The following is a 23,046-nucleotide window of genomic DNA, read 5'->3' as shown; positions in this document are numbered from 1 at the left end:
AATTAAAAAAAGTATTTAAAAAAATTGCTAATTATGTTGGCAGAAATTTAATTACTACCCAACCAATTTCACATGTCAATTCAACGTCTGTTGAGATGGTTGAGATACATGTCCACCGTATTATAGAGACAAAAATTAAAATTCGTATATTTTATTCAGTTAACATATTTTTTTCTCTAAAAACTCTATTTTCTGAATTTTCATTTAGACAATTTTTGTTTATTATTTGTCTGCAAAATTTAAATTTCGAGAATAACTGAATGACATTTTTATTCAAAAATGAAATGACAATGACAATTTCTACTAAATCGTCATATAACTGAATATATTCTGCTTTTTCTTTACATATTTTTTAGATCTGCGATTTCCATCTCTTTATGCAGAAAATTATTATTTTACTTATTAATTATTAATTACTTATAAATTTCATAATTTTTGATAACAATTACATTAAAGTTATTCTTCATTAATAACACAAATATTCGTAATTAATTTTATTTTAAATTTTTGTATAAAATAGTTTTTTTTATTTATTTATAGGTTCCATTACGTGAAGGATGGGTGTTTGTTGCGGAGCTGCTCCTGGAGGAGATCTGGCATTGCTGAGTCGCAGTTCAATGTATGTTGTTTTTTTTCTCTCTTAATTTATGAATATTTTACTGATGAATGTTATTAACAAAATTAATTTGTTTAAATGTTTAGAAATAACAATATGTATAATTAAAATTTATTTTAGTATTTGTAAATAACGATTAGTATAATATCAAATGTTAACATTTATAAATATTGACTTGTTTAAAAGTATAATATTAATTATTAGATTATTCTAATAATTGACAATATTCAGGATTTTTTAAATTTTATTTTACACATATAATATAATGAAATATTTTTTTCAGGCAGTTGGTCCAGTAGCAGGAAGATTTATCAGTCATCGTACCTTTAACACGTCGCGAAAAATCGCAAATTGTAAGTATTCCTTTTCATTGGTTAATTTTGAACAAAGTAAAATTTTAAAAATTATAAATAATGATAATAGATATTATTAAAAATATTCTTTTTTAATAATATGCTAGTTAAATATAGTTTGCAATACTTTAAAATCTTTTTAGAAATATTAATTGTGATAAAAAGAAACAAAATTAATTGATTGATGATTTTATTAATTATTTTAAATAAATAATTTTGGGATAAATTGTAATAATTAACTGTACAATCAAATTAGGAATCCTTTATTTTACATATGACGTTTTTTTTGTTTTCAGTCTATTCCAGGGAAGATACTTTCATCTATTGAAAGAGATAGAGAGAGTATGGTGTCATCATATCTTTAACACGACGAAAAAATTCGCAATAGGTAAGTTGGTTAATTTTACACATTATTACCATAACAATAATAATAATCAGTTATTTAAGTTTTAATTAATTTTTATTGTTTCAGTGTTTTTCAGTCCATGTCCAATAAAAACAACCTGAAGGACAGGAAGGATGTGGAAGAAGAAAAGTGGTCCCAGCATATATTTTTTTTTTATAAAATTTTTTTTTCTTTTTCATTATTTTTTTTATAAGATTTTTTTTTGTGCTCCCAACCTTTCGCAGAAGTGCGAGCAAGATAGAGGGATCTTTGGGAGTTGACCTGAAGCGCTCGAGAAGTGGCGATGACGTACGTTACTGCCCCGACGTGGGATTCGCCGATCGGTGAGTCGTTTTTTTATTTAACCCCTTCCCTGTTTAAAACAGTTATTTCTTTATCAATTCAATTAAAATAGATTCAAAAATTGAACATTAATATTTTTAAATATTCTTAATTTTTGAATTCTTTTGACTTTTTAAAAAAAGTAGATGTATCATATTGATCCAAATATAAAATATTAAAATTTTTAAAAACAGGGAAGGAATTATGACAACATGGTGACACCATTGACAACATTTATTATTTTCTAATAGTTTTAGGAGTAATCTAATTAAAGTATGTAATATTTTCGGAAATTCAGCCCCTTTAAATATTTGTAACTCTCCCCACATCCTGAAATATTACATATTTATATGGATTACTATCTTAATACTACGTAAATAATATTTTTGTCAATGTTTTTTTTTTCATTGTTTATATATGTATGTTATTTATTTCAATATTTTTAATGTTTTGCAATTTTTTATATTGAGTCAAAATAATTTTCTTTTCTATTAAAAAAAAGTAATTTTTACTGTATTTATAAAATTCTGTTAACTTTTAATAATTTAATTAATTTTATTCACAACTTTTCAATTTTGCATAATATTTTTAGTTTTTAAAAGTTTAAAGTTAGTGGATGTGGAATTACAAATTAAAAGTTTTTGATAATTTCTTAGTAATGAACTAATTAATTAATGTTTTCTTTACAGAAAAGATCGCTCAGGTGACGGTTGCGTCACGGGACGTTAACCCTAGTGTAGGTCATTTTGCACCTGAGCGGTATTATTTTCGTTGCAAATATAATTGTAGGTAGAAAATTCGGAAAAAGTAGTTTAGACAATTTTTCGTTTTAAATATAGCTATAGGCAGGAAAATCGGGAAAAGTAGGCAAATTTATTTTTCGTTTTAAATATAGCTATAGGTAGGGAAATCGGGTAAAAAAATGTAAGTAAAAAAAAAGTAGCTGGAGTACCAGTGAAAATTTACTTTATTTCAATTTTTTATTTTTTTGTCACTATGTTGTCTTACATTTTAATGTTTTGTAATTGTTTTATAAGTGTTTTGTGAATATTTTGTTTAATTATGATCATTACTTTCAGTTGATTCATCGTGGTGAGCAGTAATATTTCTTTTGAATTAAAATAATCATTTTTTTCAGGAATGTATAATTTATTATATTCTTAATCTATTAATCTATATTTATATATTAATCCATACTTATACTATACTATTGCAAAAAATTAAATTATGTCCTACTACTATCTCTTCTCAAACTGGTTAACATTTTAATTAATTTGATTTATTTATTTAACGCTTTTTTTAAATCAAAATTGAAATTAAATTATACAAAATGTGAATTATTTGAGAATATAGAGAATACTTAGAATTTTAAATTGAATTTAAATTAAAAATCTTATTATTTATTTGCTATTGCAAATTTTTCAGGTATTTATTTCTATTGCGATCGGTTAAATCGCAGCTGTTTTTTTATTTTTTTTCTGTGAGTGTTATTAATCTTTCGAGTAAGTACAATTTTCGAGTTATTAAATTTTTTTTCATCTTAAAAGCGTAAAATTATTTAGCTAGATCATGAGTATAAAAGAAATAAAGATATACACTTGTTCTTCTCGCACTCATAGTCTAGTTACAACATTTTACGCTTTTGCCTCCTTGTGATTTCACCCTAACAGAAAGATAGAAATAATATAGCCATTCTTCTCCAACTAATACTGCGTTTGCGTTCCCGTTTAAGGTGTCCGTGTCGTTATTCAATCCCGGTCTATAAAAAAAATTTCTTCTGCTTAGAAAAAAGTGAATTAATTTTATACCCAAAAAAAACCTCCTTACAAGGTATTTTTTATTGTATTTATTTAATTTGATGTAAAAAATTTTTTCCATTTAAATATTTACAAAAATACTGTAATATAACCTAATATTGTTAGATATTTTTTATGTTAATGTTTATTAATCACTGCCAGCACATGACACTCATATAATTAAAATTCTATATTTTAATTTTATTTAAATAATATGTCTCTTAATTATTTTTATATATTTTTATTTTCATCTATCACTAGATTAATATAATTAATTTGTTATAAAAAAATTTATTTGTTTAAACAACATAAAAAATCATGTTTCAAAAACTGCTGACAAGTTATGTACTACAGAATGTTTTGTTTTTAACCATTGTTTTTCTCATAAATTTAATTATCACTTTGCTTTCTCAAGGAGATAGAAAATTTTAAATTAAAAACTAAAACTTTCCAAAAAGTTACGTTTTTAAAAAATTTTTTGATTTTTAAAACGTTAACATTGGCATTGTTATTCTTCAGACTAGCACTAAAAAATAAATATTGAATGTTTCAGATGGGAGAAGCATCAGGTTTGACAGATAGAATGGCTCGAGAGCTTTGCAAGGAGCCAGACTCTGAAACGAAAGATTATATGATGCAACAAACTATGTATCGCATAAAAGATCCTCAAAAATCACTTCCGTTTTATACCCAAGTTTTGGGCTTGAGGCTGTTACAAAAACTCGATTTTCCTGATATGAAATTTTCCCTCTATTTTCTCGGCTATGAAAATGGAGAAGATATTCCCACTGACAGAAGGGAGTCTATTGAGTGGGCATTAAGTCGAAAAGCAACAATTGAGTTGACTCAGTGAGAATATATTTTAATATTTTTTGAATTTTTTAAATTGGTTGGCTCTAAAATAAAATGTACGCTTATCTGTATGTTACAGTAATTGGGGTACTGAATCGGATCCTGATTTTAATTATCATAATGGAAATACAGAGCCTAGAGGATTTGGTGAGTAATTTAAAACCATAAACTTTTTTTTAGTATTCATTGCAATATGTTTAACAAATTAATTTTCTTTTAGGACACATTGGCATAACGGTACCAGATGTAGATAAAGCGTGTGAGAGATTTGAAAAATTGAATGTAGAATTTGTGAAAAAACCTAATGATGGCAAAATGAAGGGAATCGCTTTTATTAAAGATCCCGATGGTTATTGGATTGAAATATTAAATCCTTCCAAAATGTCCAACATTATTGTGTCCAGCCATTAGTTTTATTATTTTCAGAAATGAAAACGCTACTTATAATACACATATTTTTAATGATCAGTTTATCTTAATAGTTTCAATAATTGATTACACTAACAGTCACAAAAAATTATCTTATTAATGAGTTAAATATTAATTTATTAATAATTAAATTTTTATTAATCTCGCCATTAGGGGTCTTATTTTTCTTTGCCATTTAATTTTTGAAATTTGGTATGAGAAATTAGACAAAACTAAAAACATTAGCTGTTTAGAAATATATTTCAGAAATATGTAATTTATAATATTGTTTTTTAAAATTTTATCTTTATATTTGCTCTGTTAATGAGAATAATTATAATTGTCTAATGATTGATGTTAGTAATTTTTTTAAACAGTGAACGACAGTATTTTCTATTATTGGTTTAGTCATCTTTAAAAAAAGAAATATTTTAAAATTATATTTTTTGACATTTAGAAACTTTTTATTTATTCTGATACTGTTTTTTAAAAAAAATGTTTAAAAAGAAAATGGATTTTAACTTTATTTTAAAAAAAACTACTTATATGCACTGGATAATATTATTTTCATAAGATTTAATTATTTAATGTTACACGATGTAAACAAATGATAAGAAAAGCAATTATACTGAAGAAATGTAAATAAATATAATATATTTTTCTAGTTGAAAAATGAATTATGCATCTAAAATTTTATTTTATGTATAAATAAATAACACTGTAATAATAGTTTTCCTAATTTTAAATGAATCCTTTAATTGATAATGTGCGTCAAAAAATGCGATTCGAAAAAACTGACCCATCTTATATTTTTATTAAAAAATATAAATACTCAAATCATCAAAATGAAATGGAAGGACTTTTCTTTGAAACAAAAATGTTTATATTACTCTCTGTGAATAATCCTTTAAATTATGGGTTTGCTAATAATAAAAAAGACGTCTTTTTATTTAATAGCATAAAAATATAATTTGTTTTATTCACTTTTAGTAGATGGCTGTTTAAAAATTGTGTTAAATTCAAGAAGAATTTTGTTCTTGAAATTAAATTAAAGGCTGCTTTTGTTTTTTCGCTTGTATGCATTGGTGATCTTTTGGTTGTGCTTCTTCAACGTAAGGAATGTCCAGATTGTTTATATTTAAGTTTAACGCACTAGACATGGGTATTGTAAGGCTAGCTGTTATAACAGTTTGTGGTGAATGTTTCTTAACGTCCAAATGATCTTCGCTTGATCCGCTGTCAACACTTGTTTTTCTTCCTCCTGTCGTATGACTGTCAAGTTTTTTTAGCCGTTGTGAACTTAATTTTGTATCACTTACAATTTTTTGACATTGTTCTTTTAATCCAATTTTGTTCATTCTTGGTGAGTTTTCTGCTGAAGTTTCTGCTTCACTTGAAGGATATAAGTCTTCATCGACGCATTGCCTGTAAAAAAAATTTAATTTTCATATAGAATTTGATTTTGCGGGTGTGAAATAGGATTTTGATGAAAATAAATAAAATTAAAATTACTTACATTTCGAATCGCAGTGCTAGGACGAGATCTAGTTCCATTGAATGACTGTCCATCATATGTAAATATAATTCATCTAAAAGAGCAGCGGGTACTGTGAAAATAATTGATGTATTTTCTAATAAAGAACGAACAACATTAATGACATCTATTCTTTCTTCTGCTCTTTCAATGAAAACTTCAGATCTTGTTTGTCCAGGCTTGACACAGTGCAAAATGTTTGGAGCAAAAATCTAAAAAACAGAAAAACAGATTTAAAAATTTTGTCGATTATAAATTAAATTAAAATACGACATTCATAAATTAATGTAATTGTTAGATGAACGTTCTTTTTAATTAAATTCTGTAGTTATTTTTGAACACGTTTTTTTTTGTGCATAATTTTTAATTCCTATGACTTATTTAGAAGGGCGAGAAGTCGAAAATAACATGGAAAAAAATTAGTTATTTAAAATTTAGTGAACCAGTCATTTATACTTTTGGATAGTGCACATGTTTTGTTTAATAGAATAGAATGTTTAAAATTCATTTAATTCTTTAACATTAGACTGTTGACGAAAAAATACAAATTCACTTAACTTTCTTGAACTTATATTAATTTTTTTTGGGAGATGCACATTTCGTTTTGATAATTGACTTTTCACAAGGTGTGAAAAATTTCCTTAAAAAATTGAATGATTATAAATAATTAATTAAAAATATCAACTTAATTAAATTATAATACTTACCGAGATTAGATGCGAGGTCTTTTATTTTCTAAACGATTTTATGACATATCTAAAAGTAAATGACTTGTCAATGATAGTTTCAAGAACTAATTTTTTTCATCTAGCCGACAGCTAATCACGTGATTTATTAACGACAATTATTACGAAGATTATTGTTAAATAATAATATTTTGTTAATTTAACATTTTTTGCTTACAGTTGCAAGATTAACTACATCCATTTTGTTACCCAATATACATTCTCCTGTTTCATTCTTCTGATTTTCACTGTGTTGAGCGACTCGATTTAAAAAATTGAGTAATAACCAAAGAGTTTCACGATTTGGTGTTGGAAGCAATTGAATAAGATGTTGAAGGGCCTCTTGTTGTAAACGTCTATTTCGAATTTCTGCAAAGTAATATATATATAGTGTGAGAAATTAATTTTAGAAAAAATCATCCCTGATTCTACGTTTTTCGATTAGGAAAAAACGTCACAATTGAGAAAATTTAATAGAACATTATGTATTAATTAATAATTAATTAATTATTTACTATTAATTAAATTAATTTTGTTTTTCTTACTTTGTGTATGAACGAATGCTTGATATAGGTCTCGACAAAGTAAAGGATCAGGCAGATCGCGTAAATATTCCTTCAAAAGAGCAGCAACATCATGAGGGCACTGATCTGATCCGATTTTTGTCTCTCGACCACTGTCAAATTCTTCTCGTAACTATAAACAAATACGTTTTCTGAATCGAATATTCTAAGTATAAGGTATCAAATTCTGTTAAACATTTTTGATCAAAAGTTTATAAAATTTAATCAATTTTTTGCATCGAAAGAATTAAATAAATAAATCATAAAAATTTCGACTCACCTCACGAACTCTTTTTTTTGATGACGAAACCCGAAATAAACCAAGTGTATGAAGGCCTACTTTTTCTAAATGACTAATGCATTGACGAACTAATACAGGTACAACATCTAAATCATCAGCTAACGTCCCATCAACTCCACTGTCGCTTGATTCCATCAAAGATTCACAAGATCCTTCCTAGATTATTAGAAAATTTTTTTCAAATTAAAAATGTATGTATAATCTTTTAAATATAATAATCTTTTATATGTCAGATATTAAATAATTCTTTTGCTGAAAGTTCAACATACATCTTCGGATTTTTCAGAAGTTGCATTAGAAGCTTCTGCCACACTAGTGAAACTAACTCTACTTCCGTATTTATCTGCTTTATTTATACATCCAGAAATTGATGATTTTTCGGAATTTATTTTTGCTATTCTGTCATTTTCCAAACATTGTGAAAGGGGAATCCCAAAAACAAGGCCTCCTCTCGATTCTAAAAGAGATTTTAATTTGTTAAATTCTAATCATTTGTAAAATATGTTACTAACTATTTATCTATTAAGCACGTATACCTATTAGAATACCCACTTTAAATTGTTATTTATATTTAATTTTAAAATCTTTTGCCTTAAAATAAAATTACTATTCACCTTTTTCTTCATTTGTCTTGTCAAAGAGACTTGTTTTGAGACTTTTTTTCTTCAACAAATTTACTCTTCTCTTTGGTCTCATTGGGATTGAAGTGCGTGCTTGTGTTTCTGGAAATACAGTTGTATATTTACCCACATGGAAAAAAATTAATTATAGCAAGTACAAATCAAACAAAGACTTGAATTATATTCAGTTTTTACCTGTGGGAAGCCTGATATGAACACCAAGATTTAAGGCCTGTAATTTTGCAACAGCAATACGGCAAAGAACTTTCCTTTCGATATCTGATAAATCACGGAGATGTGTGTCTAATAAAGTGACACGACGACCTGCTGCACCAGCCCAAGTACATTTTCCCTATTCGTAAAATTGTTAATATTAATTAATTTACCAAATACGTGAATTAGTCACTGCAAATGCTTTTGTAGATTCTTATAGTGATTTATTATCCTTAAATATCCTAGAGTTATTTAATATGTATGTTACCTGAGGAGTCCATACAGATGGTTGATTATGAAGTCTAGAAGAGCTTTTACTTCTGGAAGGCCAAATTTTTTTCGTCACCAATTTATTTCCATGGTGGAGAATGCTACTTGAAGACTTACTCTTTTGCATTGTTGTACCATTTGATGATGTGGATGAAAGAAGTGATGAAGAACTTGGCACCGAGTGAGACTTATCTTTATGTAGGAAATTGAATAAAAAAGATTGCTGATGTTTAGGAGACAGAGATACCTCTTCAGAACTGAGACCAGCATCAATACTACTCCTTGAACTGGCATTTCTACTATCAGGTGAAGTCGTAGATTCTGTATAAGGACAATCACCTTCAGAAATTAAATCCCGAAAGCTTGTAATCCAATTCTCTTCAGTCTGACAACCTTTGTTATTTTCATCATCATCGCTAGGCATTCCAATTTCTCCTTTAGCTTTAATATTCCTTAAATTGCGATCATAATTAATTCTTTTGAATCTGTCAGTTTTTGTAACATCAACAGATTTTTTTCTTGCCATTCTAAGATATCTTTTAATTGTATCACTGACTGATGGTGAAACATCATCATTATCAACACTACTTCTTCGAGATTCTGTTGGTTTACGCATCTCCTTTCGATTAATTTCTTCGGCATCACGTTCACGAATTAGATTTTCTAACACTTCCCAAGGAACAGGATCTGTTTGAATAAATACGTTTATGGTTTCTTTTTCTTTGCTGGATTGTTGCACTGATATCCGAGGCAATGTAGATTGTCTATTTTCTGAAACTTTACTCCATTTATCTCCTTCAGAAGTTCGATATTGTGAATTACTACACCAATTAGAAGAAGAAGGAGAAGTGTAAACACCAGTTCCACGTGATCTTTTAAATCCTCTGGTACACCTTAAATCAAAATATAACTTTTCAAGAAGCTTTCTATCTGTGAGAATATTGGATATTACGTGTTCACGATTTGAAGACTTATTATAATAACGATTAAGCGTTTCTAATAAAGACTTATGGACATAGTCACTTTGATAAGGAACCATCGTCCTAGAAGCACTTCTGCTTACAGTATGACTAGTACTTGAGCTTAATTCCTCTTGTTGATTTTCTGTCATTATTTGATCCAAATATTGTTGTAATTTGCCTGTAAGACTCTGATAATCGAGAGGTTTCTTTTTCTCTTCAGAATCTGTCGAAATATTAGATTGTGTTGAAGATCTTGTCTCACAAGATGTTTCTCCTCTCAGACTTAGATACTTTTGGAGCATATCAGCTAGAGATTTTGATTCTACATCTTCCTGTGATACTTGTGGTCCCTTTGATAAAAGAGAAAATTTTTCTCTCTCATTAGAAGGAGGTAAACTATATTCTTTTTTTAATTTATCAGAGTCCCTAGTAATTGTTCTTGAAACATCAATTTCATCAGCGGAACTTGCTTTCAATCGAACACTTCCTCCTTTTATCAGTCTTCTTTTATAATGTGTTCTGAATCCTTGAGCTCCAGGATAAGATGATTTTCTCCATAATAAAAATTTCGGTTCCTTTTGACAAACCTCCTGAAAATATTGTTCTATTTTCGGTATATCCTCAGGCCGATGATAACTTCCTTCAGGAATCAATCTACGACTTGCATCTGCCATATAGCGCCATGTCTTTCGAGTTAGTAACCATCGCTCTTTGACAGGTTTATTTGTTCTTTTAGATCGATCCTTAGAGTTCGAACGTTTTCCTCTTGTAAATCCACTTAAATGAGAATCACTACTGTTTCGACGAAAACGTTTTTTACCGATAAATTGTTCCGCCATGACCACCGACAATTACTTTGCCTCTTATATTCCCGCGTCATCAACATTTACAAATATAAACAAACTATTTTATTTTTCAAATAAGTTCAATGCCTCTATAAAATAAAATTCAACTGCATTTTCACAAAAATTAGATCATATAAGGAATGTATCATAATAAACAAAATTGCATAAAAAAAAATTCCAAAATTTGCACTTATTTTCAAAAAATTATGAAATAATTAGCTTTTAATAATAACGATTATTAATAAATAAACTGCAATAAAAAAAAACGTGTAAAAAAACTCTTCACAATTCACAATTATCGCTCTCCAAAAATGAGCTTTAAATATTTATAAATAACATCAAAATATATTGCAAGAAGATGAGATTGAGGGAAATAGATTTCATATAGTTGAGAATAAAATAGAGGGAAAAAAATAATGTGAAAATTAAAGTGACGAATTTACAAAATTGTTTGGCAACTAATTTCCCGGCGGCAATGCAGACAGATTCAGCTGTTCATCAACTAAGTAACCACATATTCAAAAATTGACAAGGTACAAGTGGTCCAAGGTACGCGACTACTGATACCGGGCGCCGCGACGTCGTATAACGCTGCGTGGCTAAAAGTATCTTTCCCTCGCGCCTCTCTAACGCTAATAATCCCTCCTACCAGAATCTCGTTTTCTGTTCTTCCCACTCTCATTTGTAAAATTGGAAAAGTCTGAAGAGTGGATCCTAAATACACCGATCTAGGTAATACCCATTTAACGCAAAGCACTCTCCCGGAGATGATCTCTTGCCGATGATAAATGTATTAATTAAAACTCACTGGGAGTGTACGCCCTTATTGACACGCAAAAAAATAATTTCTCACAATAGAAAATATCAACTCATTTCTAACGTGCATTTATACATACTTCAAAATGAAATTTTTTTTAATTATAATACAATTTTTTTTACATTAAAATATAATTATATTATAAATTACAAAAATTAACGCACTTTAAATTTGTTTCATAAGGTCATAAGAAACAAAAATTTAATAAACAATTAACATTTCTAAGATTTCGAACTCCGATTTCTACGTAATATTAAAAATCAGAAATAACCAAATGTTATGGTTTCAAATTTCGCCACATTTCATGAACAAGGTTATAATTATATTTTTTACACGAATTTTCATTTTTCGAATTAGCATTCTATAGAATTTATTTTTAAATGAATTTTTATTTAACCGAATTTTTAATTGAAAGAAATTTTATTTTACAGGAATTCTCTTTATCAAATTTTTTATTTAAATGAATTACAATTAAGTCGAATTTTAATTTAGCAAAATTCTCATTCAACAAAATTTTAAATATAATTCGAATTTTTTAGTGCCAGAATGAGAATTTTGTTAAATTAAAGTTCGGCTAAATTAGAATTCTTTCAAATAAAAAGTTGGATAAAGCGATAATTTCTGTAAAATAAAAATTCTTTCGAATAAAAATTCTATACCTAAAAATTCTTTTAAGTGAAAATTAGTTAAAAAATATTTAAAATTCAAAAAACGAAAAACTTTTCTGTGTTCAAAATTTAAAAAAAAGTTTGTCTAAGTTTAAAGAATTAAATTTTGTTATTAATTTATAATAGCTAATACAATCAAAATACAAGTTGGAAATCATATTTGGGGTCACAATGAATTTACCAAATTTTTTTATGCGAATCTATACTATTTGCAGGAAGCGCAGAAATCTTTTTTAAAAAAAAATTCGTTGACAGCGAAACAAAAATCCACGGATCCGATTAATATCTTCAAGGTCAAATTTTATTTAGAAATCATGTTTTTTCAACCTGTACGTTGAAATTTTTTCATTGAAAATATGTTTCAATTTTTTAGCACAACATTTTTTTAAATTCTGAACACTATCGAATTATGTTAAAGTATGCATTTTAATAATGTTAATAATAAAACCGCTGTCAATTTAAAGTACTTTTTTAATTTCTTTTTCATTTGTTTTCTCATAGAGATTAAATGCTTCATTTTTCTTGAAATATTTTATTAAAAAAGAAAGATATTGTCGTTTAATATAAAAATTTCTGATCGATTTTCAAGAAATTTCATCTGAGTAATTTCATATTTAAAAGTTGAACATTCCTGAACTCGTAAATACACATTCTATACGTGCGCATTCCGCGGCTCGAAAGAAAGTCTTTCATTTGACTGTTTCTGCATAGAATATAAATAGCACAGGTTTATTCACTATTAATGCAAAATAAGATGATGAGCGAATATACAATACTTGATATACGAAGAGGTAATAAACTCAATGGAGAGAAAAAATAGTGGTTTATTTTTAAAAAGAAATAAACATCAAAAATAAATTAAAAATATTGTGTTGTACACTGTTTTATATGAATTCTATAGGTGAAGAAAATTTTATTTAAATTTAAAATTGGGAGGCACCACCTTTATTTTAATCCCTTTAAATTTTAATGATTGCAGATGTTATACTTTTTTTATTTCATCATTTGGATCTTAAAAACATACAAGGTGGTCAAAAAAAAGAAAATTTTAATTTTTGACTATTTTAGAGTATATAATTTTGAAAAAATTAAGATTTTTAAAAATGGAACTACTTTCAATACAAATTCTAAAATAGTCAAAAATTAAGATTTTCTTTTTTTGACTAACTTATAGGTTTTTAGGACCTAAATGATGTAATAACAAAATATATAACATCGTGAGATCATTAAAATTGTTTTTATCAATTTTAGATTGTTATAAAAAAAACGTCGCACCTGGGTTAAATGTTTAAGGAATAATTTTTTTTAACAAGTAATTAACATTGTTTTTATTTTCCTTTTGTATAATACCTTTAACAGATGCAAAGTAATTAAGAAATTTATTCTTTGATTGATCTTCTATACCAAGCAATAAACATGAGTAAATCGAATACTCTTGTGTATACCTTATATACAATATATCATATATTTTTATTTATCCCCCCCCTATATTTTTTCAAATCATAATAATTAAAAGCTATTTATTCAAAATGCTTTTCGTGATAGCATTATTGTGATAATTCAAAAATTCAAGTTCTACTTGATCTATTTAAAAATTAAATTTTTCTAAATCTGTCACCGTGCACTGAAATATTGACTTATTTTTAATAAAATAAAACTTGATAATAAAAACCAGCTAGCAGGAATGGACGCCAATATTCGATATCTTTCATCTGCAACAAAAATTTTATTGAACAGACTCATTTGTTATGTGTGCCAACATTTTTTTTAATATTCGAGAGGTTTTCTTATATGTTCTTCTATTCAAAATAAAAATTGATTTTTTTATCGATCTATAGTATACAATAAATCTTTGGCATTATTGTTTGAAATTAATATCGCTTTGGATTATTTATCATTTTTAAAAATGTAACTTGTTGAAAATATTTTGACCTAACAACCCACATATATTGCTGTAAGCCATGATAAACTTACCTGTCATTTGATCAGACATTTTAACAGTTGCCCATCCTAAGCTTCTTTGCACAGCCATTTTCCACTTCTTGTACCTTCTGTCTCTTTCTGAAATATCAAAAATTATATGTATTGAAATGCTAATTAAAAATTGTCGATTTTTGTTGATATCAACGGAGTAGGAAGAGGGTTAATTACCTTCGGGTGTCGTTGTCGGTAAAAATGTGTCCATAACGACCGTTTCAACTCCTTCACCTTCTAATTCCCAAATTCCTATTCCTTCAGCATGACCAGCTGCTTTTGCTACTCCTAATGCAGTAATATCAGGCATTGTAGACCTAACTAAGAGATAAATTGCAATTTTAATAATATTATCAATGAACTACTCAATAATTTTACTTACACACTGGTGTGCCACATAGATCAGCTTGTAACTGCATAAGAAGATTATTTGTAGACATTATTCCATCTGTGTGTAATTTCGTTAATGGAAAACCACAGTCTTTGTGCATTGCTTCTAAAATATCTCTAGTTTGAAAACAAACAGCCTCTAATGCTGCTCGTATTAAGTGTTGCTTCGTTGTGAAGGCAGTAAGGCCGCAGATTATTCTGAAAAATCATTCCAATACATTTTTCTATTCATAGAATCTAAAAAATTAGAGTTAACTTTTTAAAAAAGAGATTCGTCAATTTAATTATTAAAAACATATAGAATTGAGACACGAACCCCCTCGCATCTTTCCTCCAATATGGAGCATAAAGCCCAGAGAAAGCGGGCACAAAGTACACATCTCCAGTGTTGAATACACTTTGCGCCAAGTCTTCACACTCGTGAACGTCTTTTATAAGTTTCATATTATCTCTTAACCATTTAACTGCTGCGCCTGCGACAGCAACGGAACCTTCCAAGGCATAGATTGGAGGATTATTAGCACCAAACTGATAGGCAACAGTTGTCACTAGGCCGTGTGATGAGAACACACTCTATAAAAAATGTTTCGTTTGCAAAATAATATTAAATAAATGAATTATATGATAGAATCACATACCGAGGTTCCAGTATTACATAAAAGAAAACAGCCACTTCTATAAGTATTTTTTGCTTGTCCCTGTTGTAGACAATTTTGACCAACCAAAGCCGATTGCTGATTACCTAATATCTAAAGATGAATAAAAATAGAAATAATAATAATAATAATACTCGAGAATATTAGATATTATGAAATGATGGAACTTACTCCTGATAGGGGAATTCCTTTCAAAGGACCAACCGCAATATTACCATAAATTTCAGAACTGCTTTTGATTTCTGGTAGAAGTTTCATTGGAATTTCAAAGTACCTACACAAAGTAGGATCCCATGTCAGTGTTTTGATATTCATCAACATTGTTCTTGAAGCATTAGTAACGTCGGTTATGTAAAGACCATCAGTTTTACCACCCGTTAAATTCTAAACAAGAAGAAAACTTAACGGTGATATTTTTAATACATACTTAAGTAGTCTGGTGCGCTCTCGCTGATAAAAATGGGTCTGCAGTTAAAATAAAGCAAATATATTTTAAGCTAAATATTCGCAAAAATATTGATAATTATTACAATAGCAAAATTTTCGAAAAAAATAACAAATGAATCAGTTTAGAACAATCAGAATTTTGTAAAAATTTTGATTATCTGATATGGCTCCTCGACTTTTTTTACTGAAAATCGAAACTTCAATTCTTCAGACAGACAATTTTTTTCACGAGTTTTGCAGATACCCAATTTTTCAGCAACACATTAGTACGTATAATATATATACGTAGACTAGTGATAGTAATATTTTTGCATACCCAAACTACCCAAGTGTCCATTGTTCCAACTTTACATCTTTTATCTCTAATGGCTTTTTTAACCGCAGGAACATTGTCTTTTAACCACCGAATTTTTAATGCTGAAAAATATGGACTAACAGGTAGACCGCAAAGGGGTTTTAAATGATTTTTACTGTGATCAGGAAACTTGGCAATTATTTGATCCACAGTTGAGTCTGTTCTTATATCGGACCACACTAGAAAGTTATATTTCATTGAGAATAAATGTGAAATTTAATATTTTTAATTATTTATTGATAAAATTAAACATCAGTATCTAAAAACCAGAAAAATTACTGTAAAAGATAATAAAATGATTGAATTTTAATTTTCTGTTCGTCAATATAAAAGAATTGAAAAGTAATTAATTTGAGCGATTGATTAATGAGAGTGACAGATATAAATTTAAACGTTTGAAGAGTTAGTTAAATAAAAATACTTTTTGAAGATAAAAACAAAAGTAAGAACTTACTAATTGCATTGTATAAAGGTTCTCCTGTAATTGAATCCCAAACAATTGTAGTTTCTCTCTGATTTGTAATGCCAATTGTAATAATATCACTTATACTGAGATTAACAGACTCTAATTTCTTTTTCACATCCTTAACACAGGCCTTTATGGCAAAGAGGATCTCTTTAGGATCTTGTTCAACCCATCCTTCTTGTGGATTAATTTGTTCAATATCAATTTGATGAGATACAAATTCAGCAACATGTTTTGCTTTGAAAACCTGGTTCAAAATGTTTTAATAAAATTTCAATAAAATATATTTTAATTTAAAATTTAGAAAATTAAAAAATAGACCCAATTTAGAATTTAGTAAATAAAATTCAATCCTTACCACAAAACGAACAGTTCGAGTTCCTACATCGATCACACCAATTAAAGGACCAATATTCTTGCCAGTATCTGGCGTTAGTTCTGAAAAGAAAAATTCTTAATAAATTTAATTTAACTTTACGTGTAACTAAAAAAAGTTAGAGACAAAGTAAGAAAAAAGGAGAAATTAAAATTAGATGGAATCTATTGTAGTTTATTTCTTTTTATTTAATGTTTTTGGTTCTTAATTTTCAAGTTAGAATATACTTACCTACAGTATTAATATTTGAATAAATTTCAGACTGACTCGACATTCTTCAATTTTTAAAGTTGGATTAGTTGAGAAATTTTGACCCATATATAAAAAGGAATTAATGTATATAAAAATTCCTTTTTTTCTTAATTTCAATTTTGTTCTAACAATGAAATTTCATTGCTCTTCACATCTTCAGATATTGTCTTTAATTCTAATAAGAACTCTTCTCCAGCATAACAGTAATCAACCTATGTTAATTATGTGACAACTCTTTCCTAATCATTGCTGATTATCACAGTTGGTTATATTATTTGAGAAAGATCAGTATAGATCAGTAACTAAAAATTTACATTCTGTGTAGTGTACTGTTTACTTTAAATGAGTTTTAAAATTAAATTCCAATTTGATACAAAATTTTTACATAGTTTCAATAATAAACAGAGAAGGGGTAAAATTCCTCAAGTGATCCATCATTAAACAAACAATAAATTTCATCTTGTTTAATAAGTAGTAATCAAAAAAATTACTTACCACCGGGATTGTAGGCATAATACTGAAAAATACTTGTTTTTCGATGCGTTTGAAATTGGTCCATTTTGATAATTTTTTAAATGACAAAAGACTGCTACTTGACGATAAAAAATTGAATCTGAAATGATTGTTTTTGAATTAAAATTTATTGTTTAATGACATTCGATCTTTTAAATGTATAATATCGTAGATACATATTTATAATAAATAAATTACAATTTTTAAAATAATTTTTGAAATAATTAAAAATGACAATAAAAGTTCAATTTGCTAAGTGATTCTTGACATTGACAGTGACACTTAAATCACTGAAAGTACCTATGAAATTTGGCAGGGTATAGTTCACAATGCAAATTCCAACATAGCTAAAATCTATACTTAGAAACTTCCGCCGGCTATCTCTAAAAGCAATCTACTTTATAATTATTAGATAATATCGAATTTAACAATAAGTGATAAAATTTTAAAAGAGAAAAGATAAAAAATTATCCTTGAGTTTGTTCAAAAACAAATTTATTTTTTTGTTTTAAATTCATATGGACTTTAATAAAAGTGATTTGGTATAGAGAAATTAATTTTTTTCTTGAATATGTATCATAATTTAATTATTAATATTTTTTAAAATTACTTTTTCAAGTTTCAAGCAAATCTGTATGACTTTAAGATTTTTCATCCGCCATATTGGATCCGCCATATTGAATTTTATAAATTTTGAAAATCTAACATCAATTTCATAATCAGGGAAACCAAGTAACGAGATTTAAACAAATCTGATGGATTTTTATATTCTTCAGTCATATTAAAAGATGGTCAATATATTGACCACTGTGACTATAAGAGCTGAGACCACTGAGTTTTCTAGGATTTTCTTATGTGCATGTATCCGCTTACAATAATAAATAAAAATCTTTCATATAAAAGTAGTTGTAAAAACGCACCAAACAAAATTTAAACTACTAAAATTATTAGTGATCAATGAGAATTGTTTTTTGCAAAATTTATTAACTTTTTCATACAAGTCTTTTTTAATCCATTAAGAGGATGATGAAATATAACAAAATTCAATATACCTACATCAATTTTTATGAAGTATATAATTTCATCTTACACACAACAAAAGAGTGACGAAAAAGTTGTAAAACTTTTAGTTGAGTTAAAGAAAATTTAATGATAATGTATAACATAAGAATTATAACCATATGTAAATAATTACTGCAGTATTCTTGAATATATATAGTATATCATTTATATTCAATTTATAGTTATAAATTTTCATTTTTACTGACTGAAATGATATTAAAACTTTTGAAAAGTTCAATAAAATTTAAGAGTGCAACCTATTTATGCTGCAATTTTGATAAAATAATTCATAATCTGTCATTATTACTTACAAAAATTTATAGTTTAAAACCGGCAGACCAAATGAAATTTACACTCTAAAGATTGACAAATGTTGATACTGTTTAGCGCAGTCGCAGTAAATGAATCAATTTACCAGTAATGGGTAGGTAAAAAACCCATGTTACGTTACGGTAATGTATCATACGTTAAAATTGGTAAATAGGAGGTTACCATGACGACCATTAGGGCTAACACACAATAAGTTCGCGAATGAGATGCATGAGGTATTATGTTTTTGCCTTTAAGGTAAACGTGAGGTAAACAGTGTTTTGTAAACGTAAGAAATTTGAGGTTAACCTGTGTATTTGAACCCGGTATTCTTGTGCATTTATATCCAGTATAATTAATCAAAAAGCCAAACAAGAAAAAGAAACATTTACTTTTTGTAACAAATCAAATTTTCATTTTTTAATAGCAACATGGGTAAAAAAAATAAAAATAAGAAAATGAGCGGCATGGAAAAAACTGCTCTTAAAACGGAAAAAAAACTTAATTCTAAACGAAAAAAAGAACTTTCTGATGCTGGCGAGGTACTTAAATTAACTCTAAAAATATTATTTATTGTTCAAATAATTAATTTTGTTAAAAACTTACTTGTTATCATTTAAAATAATAACATTTATTTTTTCGATGCCATGTGGTATTTTCTAATTTTTAATTTCCTTTTTTAAATTAATCGCTAATACACTTTCTAAATTAGTAGACTATGTTCTTATCATAATGAAAACTTACAAAAAAAAGAAACGCTTTAATTTTTTTAGAAACGATATATTCGCGATTGATTCTACTAATTTCTTTGTAAAATATTTATACTTTATAATTTACCATTATACTTATATTTATTTATAAGTTACACTTTATAATTTAAAAAAAATTGTAAGTTACTTAATTTCTTTTTAATAAGTAAATTTTATTTTTAGGATGACATTGAAAAAATAATAGCTAACATCGAAAAAGAAGAAGCTAAACGTAATCGAGTTACAGAATGTATTATTGCACCACCTTCACGACGAGTAAACTTTACATTATCTGTGCATCCATTCAAAGATGAATTAATTATGTTTGGAGGTGAATTTCATAATGGCCAAAAAGTACAATATTTTATTTTTTTAGAATATTTAATTTATTCTAAATTAAATTTAATTTCTAAATATTTTATAGTTTACATTGGATTTTCATTTATTATTTATTTATTTCAATTTTTTGTTTACAGACTATTGTTTATAACGATCTGTTCTTTTATAATTTGAATAAAAAAGAATGGTCTGTTATAAAAGTACCAGGTGCACCACCCCCGAGATGTGGTCATCAGGCGTCAATTGTTCCATCGGGTAAGGGAGATTTATGGATTTTTGGTGGCGAATATACGAGTCAATCAGAATCTCAATTTTATCATTATCGGGACTTATGGGTTTACCGTCTGGGGGAAAAGAAATGGGAAAAAATAACGTGAGTATTGTTTATATAGATATTTGTATTTTTCAAATTAAAAAAATTAAAGATAATTTTTATATAAAATTTGAAATTTCGTTATTATGACAATATACATAATTAATGAACCTGGATTTAATAACTTTCGCGATGTAGTCAAACCTAAAAAAAAGGAGCACGGTGCGCCTTAATATATCAGTTTACTAGTGAATATCTCTATTTTCAAATGCATAATTTGTATTACTTTTGTACCTAGACATAATTACACTTATTTATATTAAATAAGGTAAGTGATTGTTCTGATCATATTTATCAGATTATATTTCCATTTTTCATTTCTATTGGAAGATTTGCGAGATCTAAATATCATCTAATTCAAATATTTCAAAAATATTTTTATAATCTTATAGTGCGCCTGGTGGTCCAACAGCAAGAAGTGGTCACAGAATGACTTATATGAAAAAACAATTATTTATATTTGGTGGATTTCACGACAATCTAAGAGATTACAAATATTTTAATGATGTTTATATTTTTGACCTAAGTAGTTATACGTGGAGTAAAATAGAAGTATCTGGTAATTTTCAATAACAATTTTTGCCATATATTTTTTATTTCTACGATAATTTTTCATGACAAATATGTTTTAAGGAAATTCACCTAATCCGAGATCTGGATGTATTGTGCTTCCAACTCCTGACAATAAACTTCTTGTTTATGGTGGTTACAGTAAACAGCGAATAAAAAAGGATGTTGATAAAGGCCAAGTTCATACAGATATGTTTCTTTTAGCTCCAGATAGTAAGTTTATTAAGAATAATAACATTAAAATATGATTTTTCAATTTCATATCATTAGATTAATCTATAAGAAATTCATTATCTGTAGTATAACATTTTTCTGTCAGGGAAATTTTTTTTTAATGTCATTGAATTATTAATAATTAAGAGAAATGTCAGGGAATTTGGAAAATTGATTTTTGTTGCTAGCGTGTAAATTTATTTATTTAACAGAAAATGATTCAACTGGGACGAAATGGAAATGGACTTTAGTAAACCAAGGAGGAATTAAATTGTCACCACGTTGTAGTTCAACAGCAATTTTAGTTCAACAAAATTTAGCATATTTATTTGGAGGTGTTTATGATGACGACGATAATGAAGAAGATCTAAGCGGAAAATTTTATAATGATCTAATTGCATTGAATTTAGAAAAATATCAATGGTATACAGGTATTAAATTCGTTGTTTACTTAGATTATTTTATTGTTTAAAAATATTGATGAGAATTTATTTAAATATATTGTTAAATATGAATTTTTATAGTTACATTAAATCCAAAGCTTGAACAGGAAGAACGAAAAAAAAGAAGAAAGGAGAAAGGAACTGTAGATGAAGAAGAAGAAGAAGAATCGATGGTTGTTGAAGAGCCAGTTGAAGAAAAAATTATTACAACCGATGACGACGGTATATTTACGGTATATAGAATGTCTTCAATTTAAAGAAAACAATTTTTAACTAATTTTTAATTTCATTTATTTGTTGTTTTCATTTATTTTATAGATGACTGTTGGTCCAGCACCAAAGACATCTAGTTCTGTGATGGAAGAAACAAAACTCGAATCATTTACTCCCTGTCCAAGAATTAATCCAGGTTTAGCAGTCAAAAACAATAATTTATATTTATATGGAGGAATGTTTGAAGATGGAAATAAACAATATACCTTCAATGATTTTTATTATCTAGGTAAGTCCTTTGAATTTCTATAAAAATATAATGTTGCGAATTTTTTAAAAATATTTTTAAAGAAAATATAATATATAATTATTTTATAAACATTTTTAAGACTGTAAGAAACTCGATAAATGGACCACAATTATCAAAGATGATTTATCTTCTCAAGAGTGGCTCGGAAGTTCAAGTTCTGAAGATGAAAGTACCGATGAATGTGATACTTCAAGTGATGAAGAAAGTCCTGTTGAAATGGACATTGATAAAGAATGAACAATTGTAAAATATAATGTATCAAGAATAATAATAATTGTTTTTATTATTTGTAAGTCATATAGTTTATATAATTTATTTCAACTATATTAAGGAATAAGAATATTTTTAAAAAGAAAAAAATTTACAAGGAAATAAGTAAAAAAAGTCAGTAGTCGGTATTGAAAATCGAAGGTTCAAATCTTCAACAATCAACAACTTTTTTCCAGTCAATTATCCAATGGTAGTTGAATTTCAAGGCTAAATTTTTTAATTAATAATTTATTATTTATTTATTATTTAATAATAATTATGAGAAATAAATAATTTTAATGTTTTAATGAACGCAACATAATGAATGATTCTCACTCTTTTGTTTAACGCATAAGCTATATAGCTTACCGAGTTGACTCATAGTGTGCTCTTTCAGAAGGGATGCATTTGGCACAATCTGTATTATTACTCTTACAAGTAATAGAGAACTGGATGCGCAGCATCCACATGAGCTTTCACACAGCATCTGTCAGATCTCAGAGAAGCGCAGTCGCGT

General features: G+C 27.2%; 4 protein-coding genes across 6 annotated transcripts; 2 read left to right on the top strand and 2 right to left on the bottom strand.

Moving 5' to 3' along the window:
- The first annotated feature begins 3,369 nt into the window (after window positions 1-3,369).
- Window positions 3,370-5,484, top strand: LOC127291165 (lactoylglutathione lyase). The gene is made up of 4 exons (XM_051320094.1): window positions 3,370-3,526; window positions 4,046-4,341; window positions 4,424-4,491; window positions 4,565-5,484. The coding sequence occupies exons 2-4, from the start codon at window positions 4,046-4,048 to the stop codon at window positions 4,753-4,755; spliced, it is 555 nt and encodes a 184-aa protein (XP_051176051.1). The 5' UTR covers window positions 3,370-3,526; the 3' UTR covers window positions 4,756-5,484.
- Window positions 5,485-5,695: 211 nt separating this feature from the next.
- LOC127291164 (uncharacterized) lies at window positions 5,696-11,423 on the bottom strand. Of its 2 annotated transcripts, XM_051320092.1 has the most exons (10): window positions 11,229-11,422; window positions 8,977-10,874; window positions 8,691-8,847; window positions 8,490-8,597; window positions 8,145-8,332; window positions 7,855-8,031; window positions 7,557-7,707; window positions 7,190-7,380; window positions 6,269-6,498; window positions 5,696-6,177 (listed from the first exon to the last, which is right to left on the bottom strand). In XM_051320092.1, the coding sequence occupies exons 2-10, from the start codon at window positions 10,777-10,779 to the stop codon at window positions 5,796-5,798; spliced, it is 3,387 nt and encodes a 1,128-aa protein (XP_051176049.1). In that variant the 5' UTR covers window positions 10,780-10,874; window positions 11,229-11,422; the 3' UTR covers window positions 5,696-5,795. The 2 variants fall into 2 exon arrangements, with proteins under 2 accessions (XP_051176049.1, XP_051176050.1); XM_051320093.1 differs by lacking the exon at window positions 5,696-6,177 and adding an exon at window positions 6,994-7,042 and having other exon boundaries at window positions 6,355-6,498; window positions 8,977-11,423.
- A 2,160-nt stretch (window positions 11,424-13,583) lies between these two features.
- LOC127291214 (glycerol kinase-like) lies at window positions 13,584-22,978 on the bottom strand. 2 transcript variants are annotated; one of them, XM_051320192.1, is made up of 12 exons: window positions 22,899-22,978; window positions 17,682-17,799; window positions 16,917-16,996; window positions 16,547-16,805; window positions 16,054-16,271; window positions 15,462-15,674; window positions 15,273-15,383; window positions 14,951-15,207; window positions 14,627-14,832; window positions 14,422-14,565; window positions 14,245-14,331; window positions 13,584-13,982 (listed from the first exon to the last, which is right to left on the bottom strand). In XM_051320192.1, exons 2-12 carry the CDS (start codon window positions 17,743-17,745, stop codon window positions 13,885-13,887), a joined length of 1,737 nt encoding a protein of 578 aa, XP_051176149.1. In that variant the 5' UTR covers window positions 17,746-17,799; window positions 22,899-22,978; the 3' UTR covers window positions 13,584-13,884. The 2 variants fall into 2 exon arrangements, with proteins under 2 accessions (XP_051176149.1, XP_051176148.1); XM_051320191.1 differs by lacking the exon at window positions 22,899-22,978 and adding an exon at window positions 19,073-19,185.
- Window positions 19,315-22,573, top strand: LOC127291215 (kelch domain-containing protein 4-like). Its single transcript, XM_051320193.1, has 9 exons — window positions 19,315-19,612; window positions 20,003-20,173; window positions 20,296-20,531; window positions 20,924-21,090; window positions 21,165-21,314; window positions 21,527-21,745; window positions 21,839-21,990; window positions 22,076-22,259; window positions 22,360-22,573. Exons 1-9 carry the CDS (start codon window positions 19,502-19,504, stop codon window positions 22,515-22,517), a joined length of 1,548 nt encoding a protein of 515 aa, XP_051176150.1. The 5' UTR covers window positions 19,315-19,501; the 3' UTR covers window positions 22,518-22,573.
- Window positions 22,979-23,046: the final 68 nt, after the last annotated feature.

This window comes from Leptopilina boulardi, unplaced genomic scaffold (assembly GCF_019393585.1).
Source record: "Leptopilina boulardi isolate dan_hultmark-lab unplaced genomic scaffold, ZJU_Lbou_2.1 LbouV2_126, whole genome shotgun sequence".
In the NCBI taxonomy this organism is placed as follows: domain Eukaryota; kingdom Metazoa; phylum Arthropoda; class Insecta; order Hymenoptera; family Figitidae; genus Leptopilina; species Leptopilina boulardi.
The sequence above is the reverse complement of the archived record's forward strand: the minus strand, read 5'-3'. Positions and strand labels throughout refer to the sequence as shown.

Excerpts from the sequence above, each read along its gene's own strand:
- LOC127291215 (XM_051320193.1), top strand. The coding sequence starts at position 19,502 with ATGGGTAAAAAAAATAAAAATAAGAAAATGAGCGGCATGGAAAAAACT. Across the intron at positions 21,091-21,164 it reads GAGTAAAATAGAAGTATCTG|GAAATTCACCTAATCCGAGA; the intron begins GTAATTTTCAAT and ends ATATGTTTTAAG. Across the intron at positions 21,315-21,526 it reads GTTTCTTTTAGCTCCAGATA|AAAATGATTCAACTGGGACG; the intron begins GTAAGTTTATTA and ends TTTATTTAACAG.
- LOC127291165 (XM_051320094.1), top strand. The coding sequence starts at position 4,046 with ATGGGAGAAGCATCAGGTTTGACAGATAGAATGGCTCGAGAGCTTTGC. Across the intron at positions 4,342-4,423 it reads GCAACAATTGAGTTGACTCA|TAATTGGGGTACTGAATCGG; the intron begins GTGAGAATATAT and ends TGTATGTTACAG. Across the intron at positions 4,492-4,564 it reads TACAGAGCCTAGAGGATTTG|GACACATTGGCATAACGGTA; the intron begins GTGAGTAATTTA and ends ATTTTCTTTTAG.
- LOC127291214 (XM_051320192.1), bottom strand. The coding sequence starts at position 17,745 with ATGGACCAATTTCAAACGCATCGAAAAACAAGTATTTTTCAGTATTAT. Across the intron at positions 15,208-15,272 it reads TATGTAATACTGGAACCTCG|AGTGTGTTCTCATCACACGG; the intron begins GTATGTGATTCT and ends CATTTTTTATAG. Across the intron at positions 13,983-14,244 it reads AATGTCTGATCAAATGACAG|ATGAAAGATATCGAATATTG; the intron begins GTAAGTTTATCA and ends TTTTTGTTGCAG.
- LOC127291164 (XM_051320092.1), bottom strand. The coding sequence starts at position 10,779 with ATGGCGGAACAATTTATCGGTAAAAAACGTTTTCGTCGAAACAGTAGT. Across the intron at positions 8,032-8,144 it reads CTTCTGAAAAATCCGAAGAT|GAAGGATCTTGTGAATCTTT; the intron begins GTATGTTGAACT and ends CTAATAATCTAG. Across the intron at positions 6,499-7,189 it reads ATGTAGTTAATCTTGCAACT|ATTTTTGCTCCAAACATTTT; the intron begins GTAAGCAAAAAA and ends TCTGTTTTTTAG.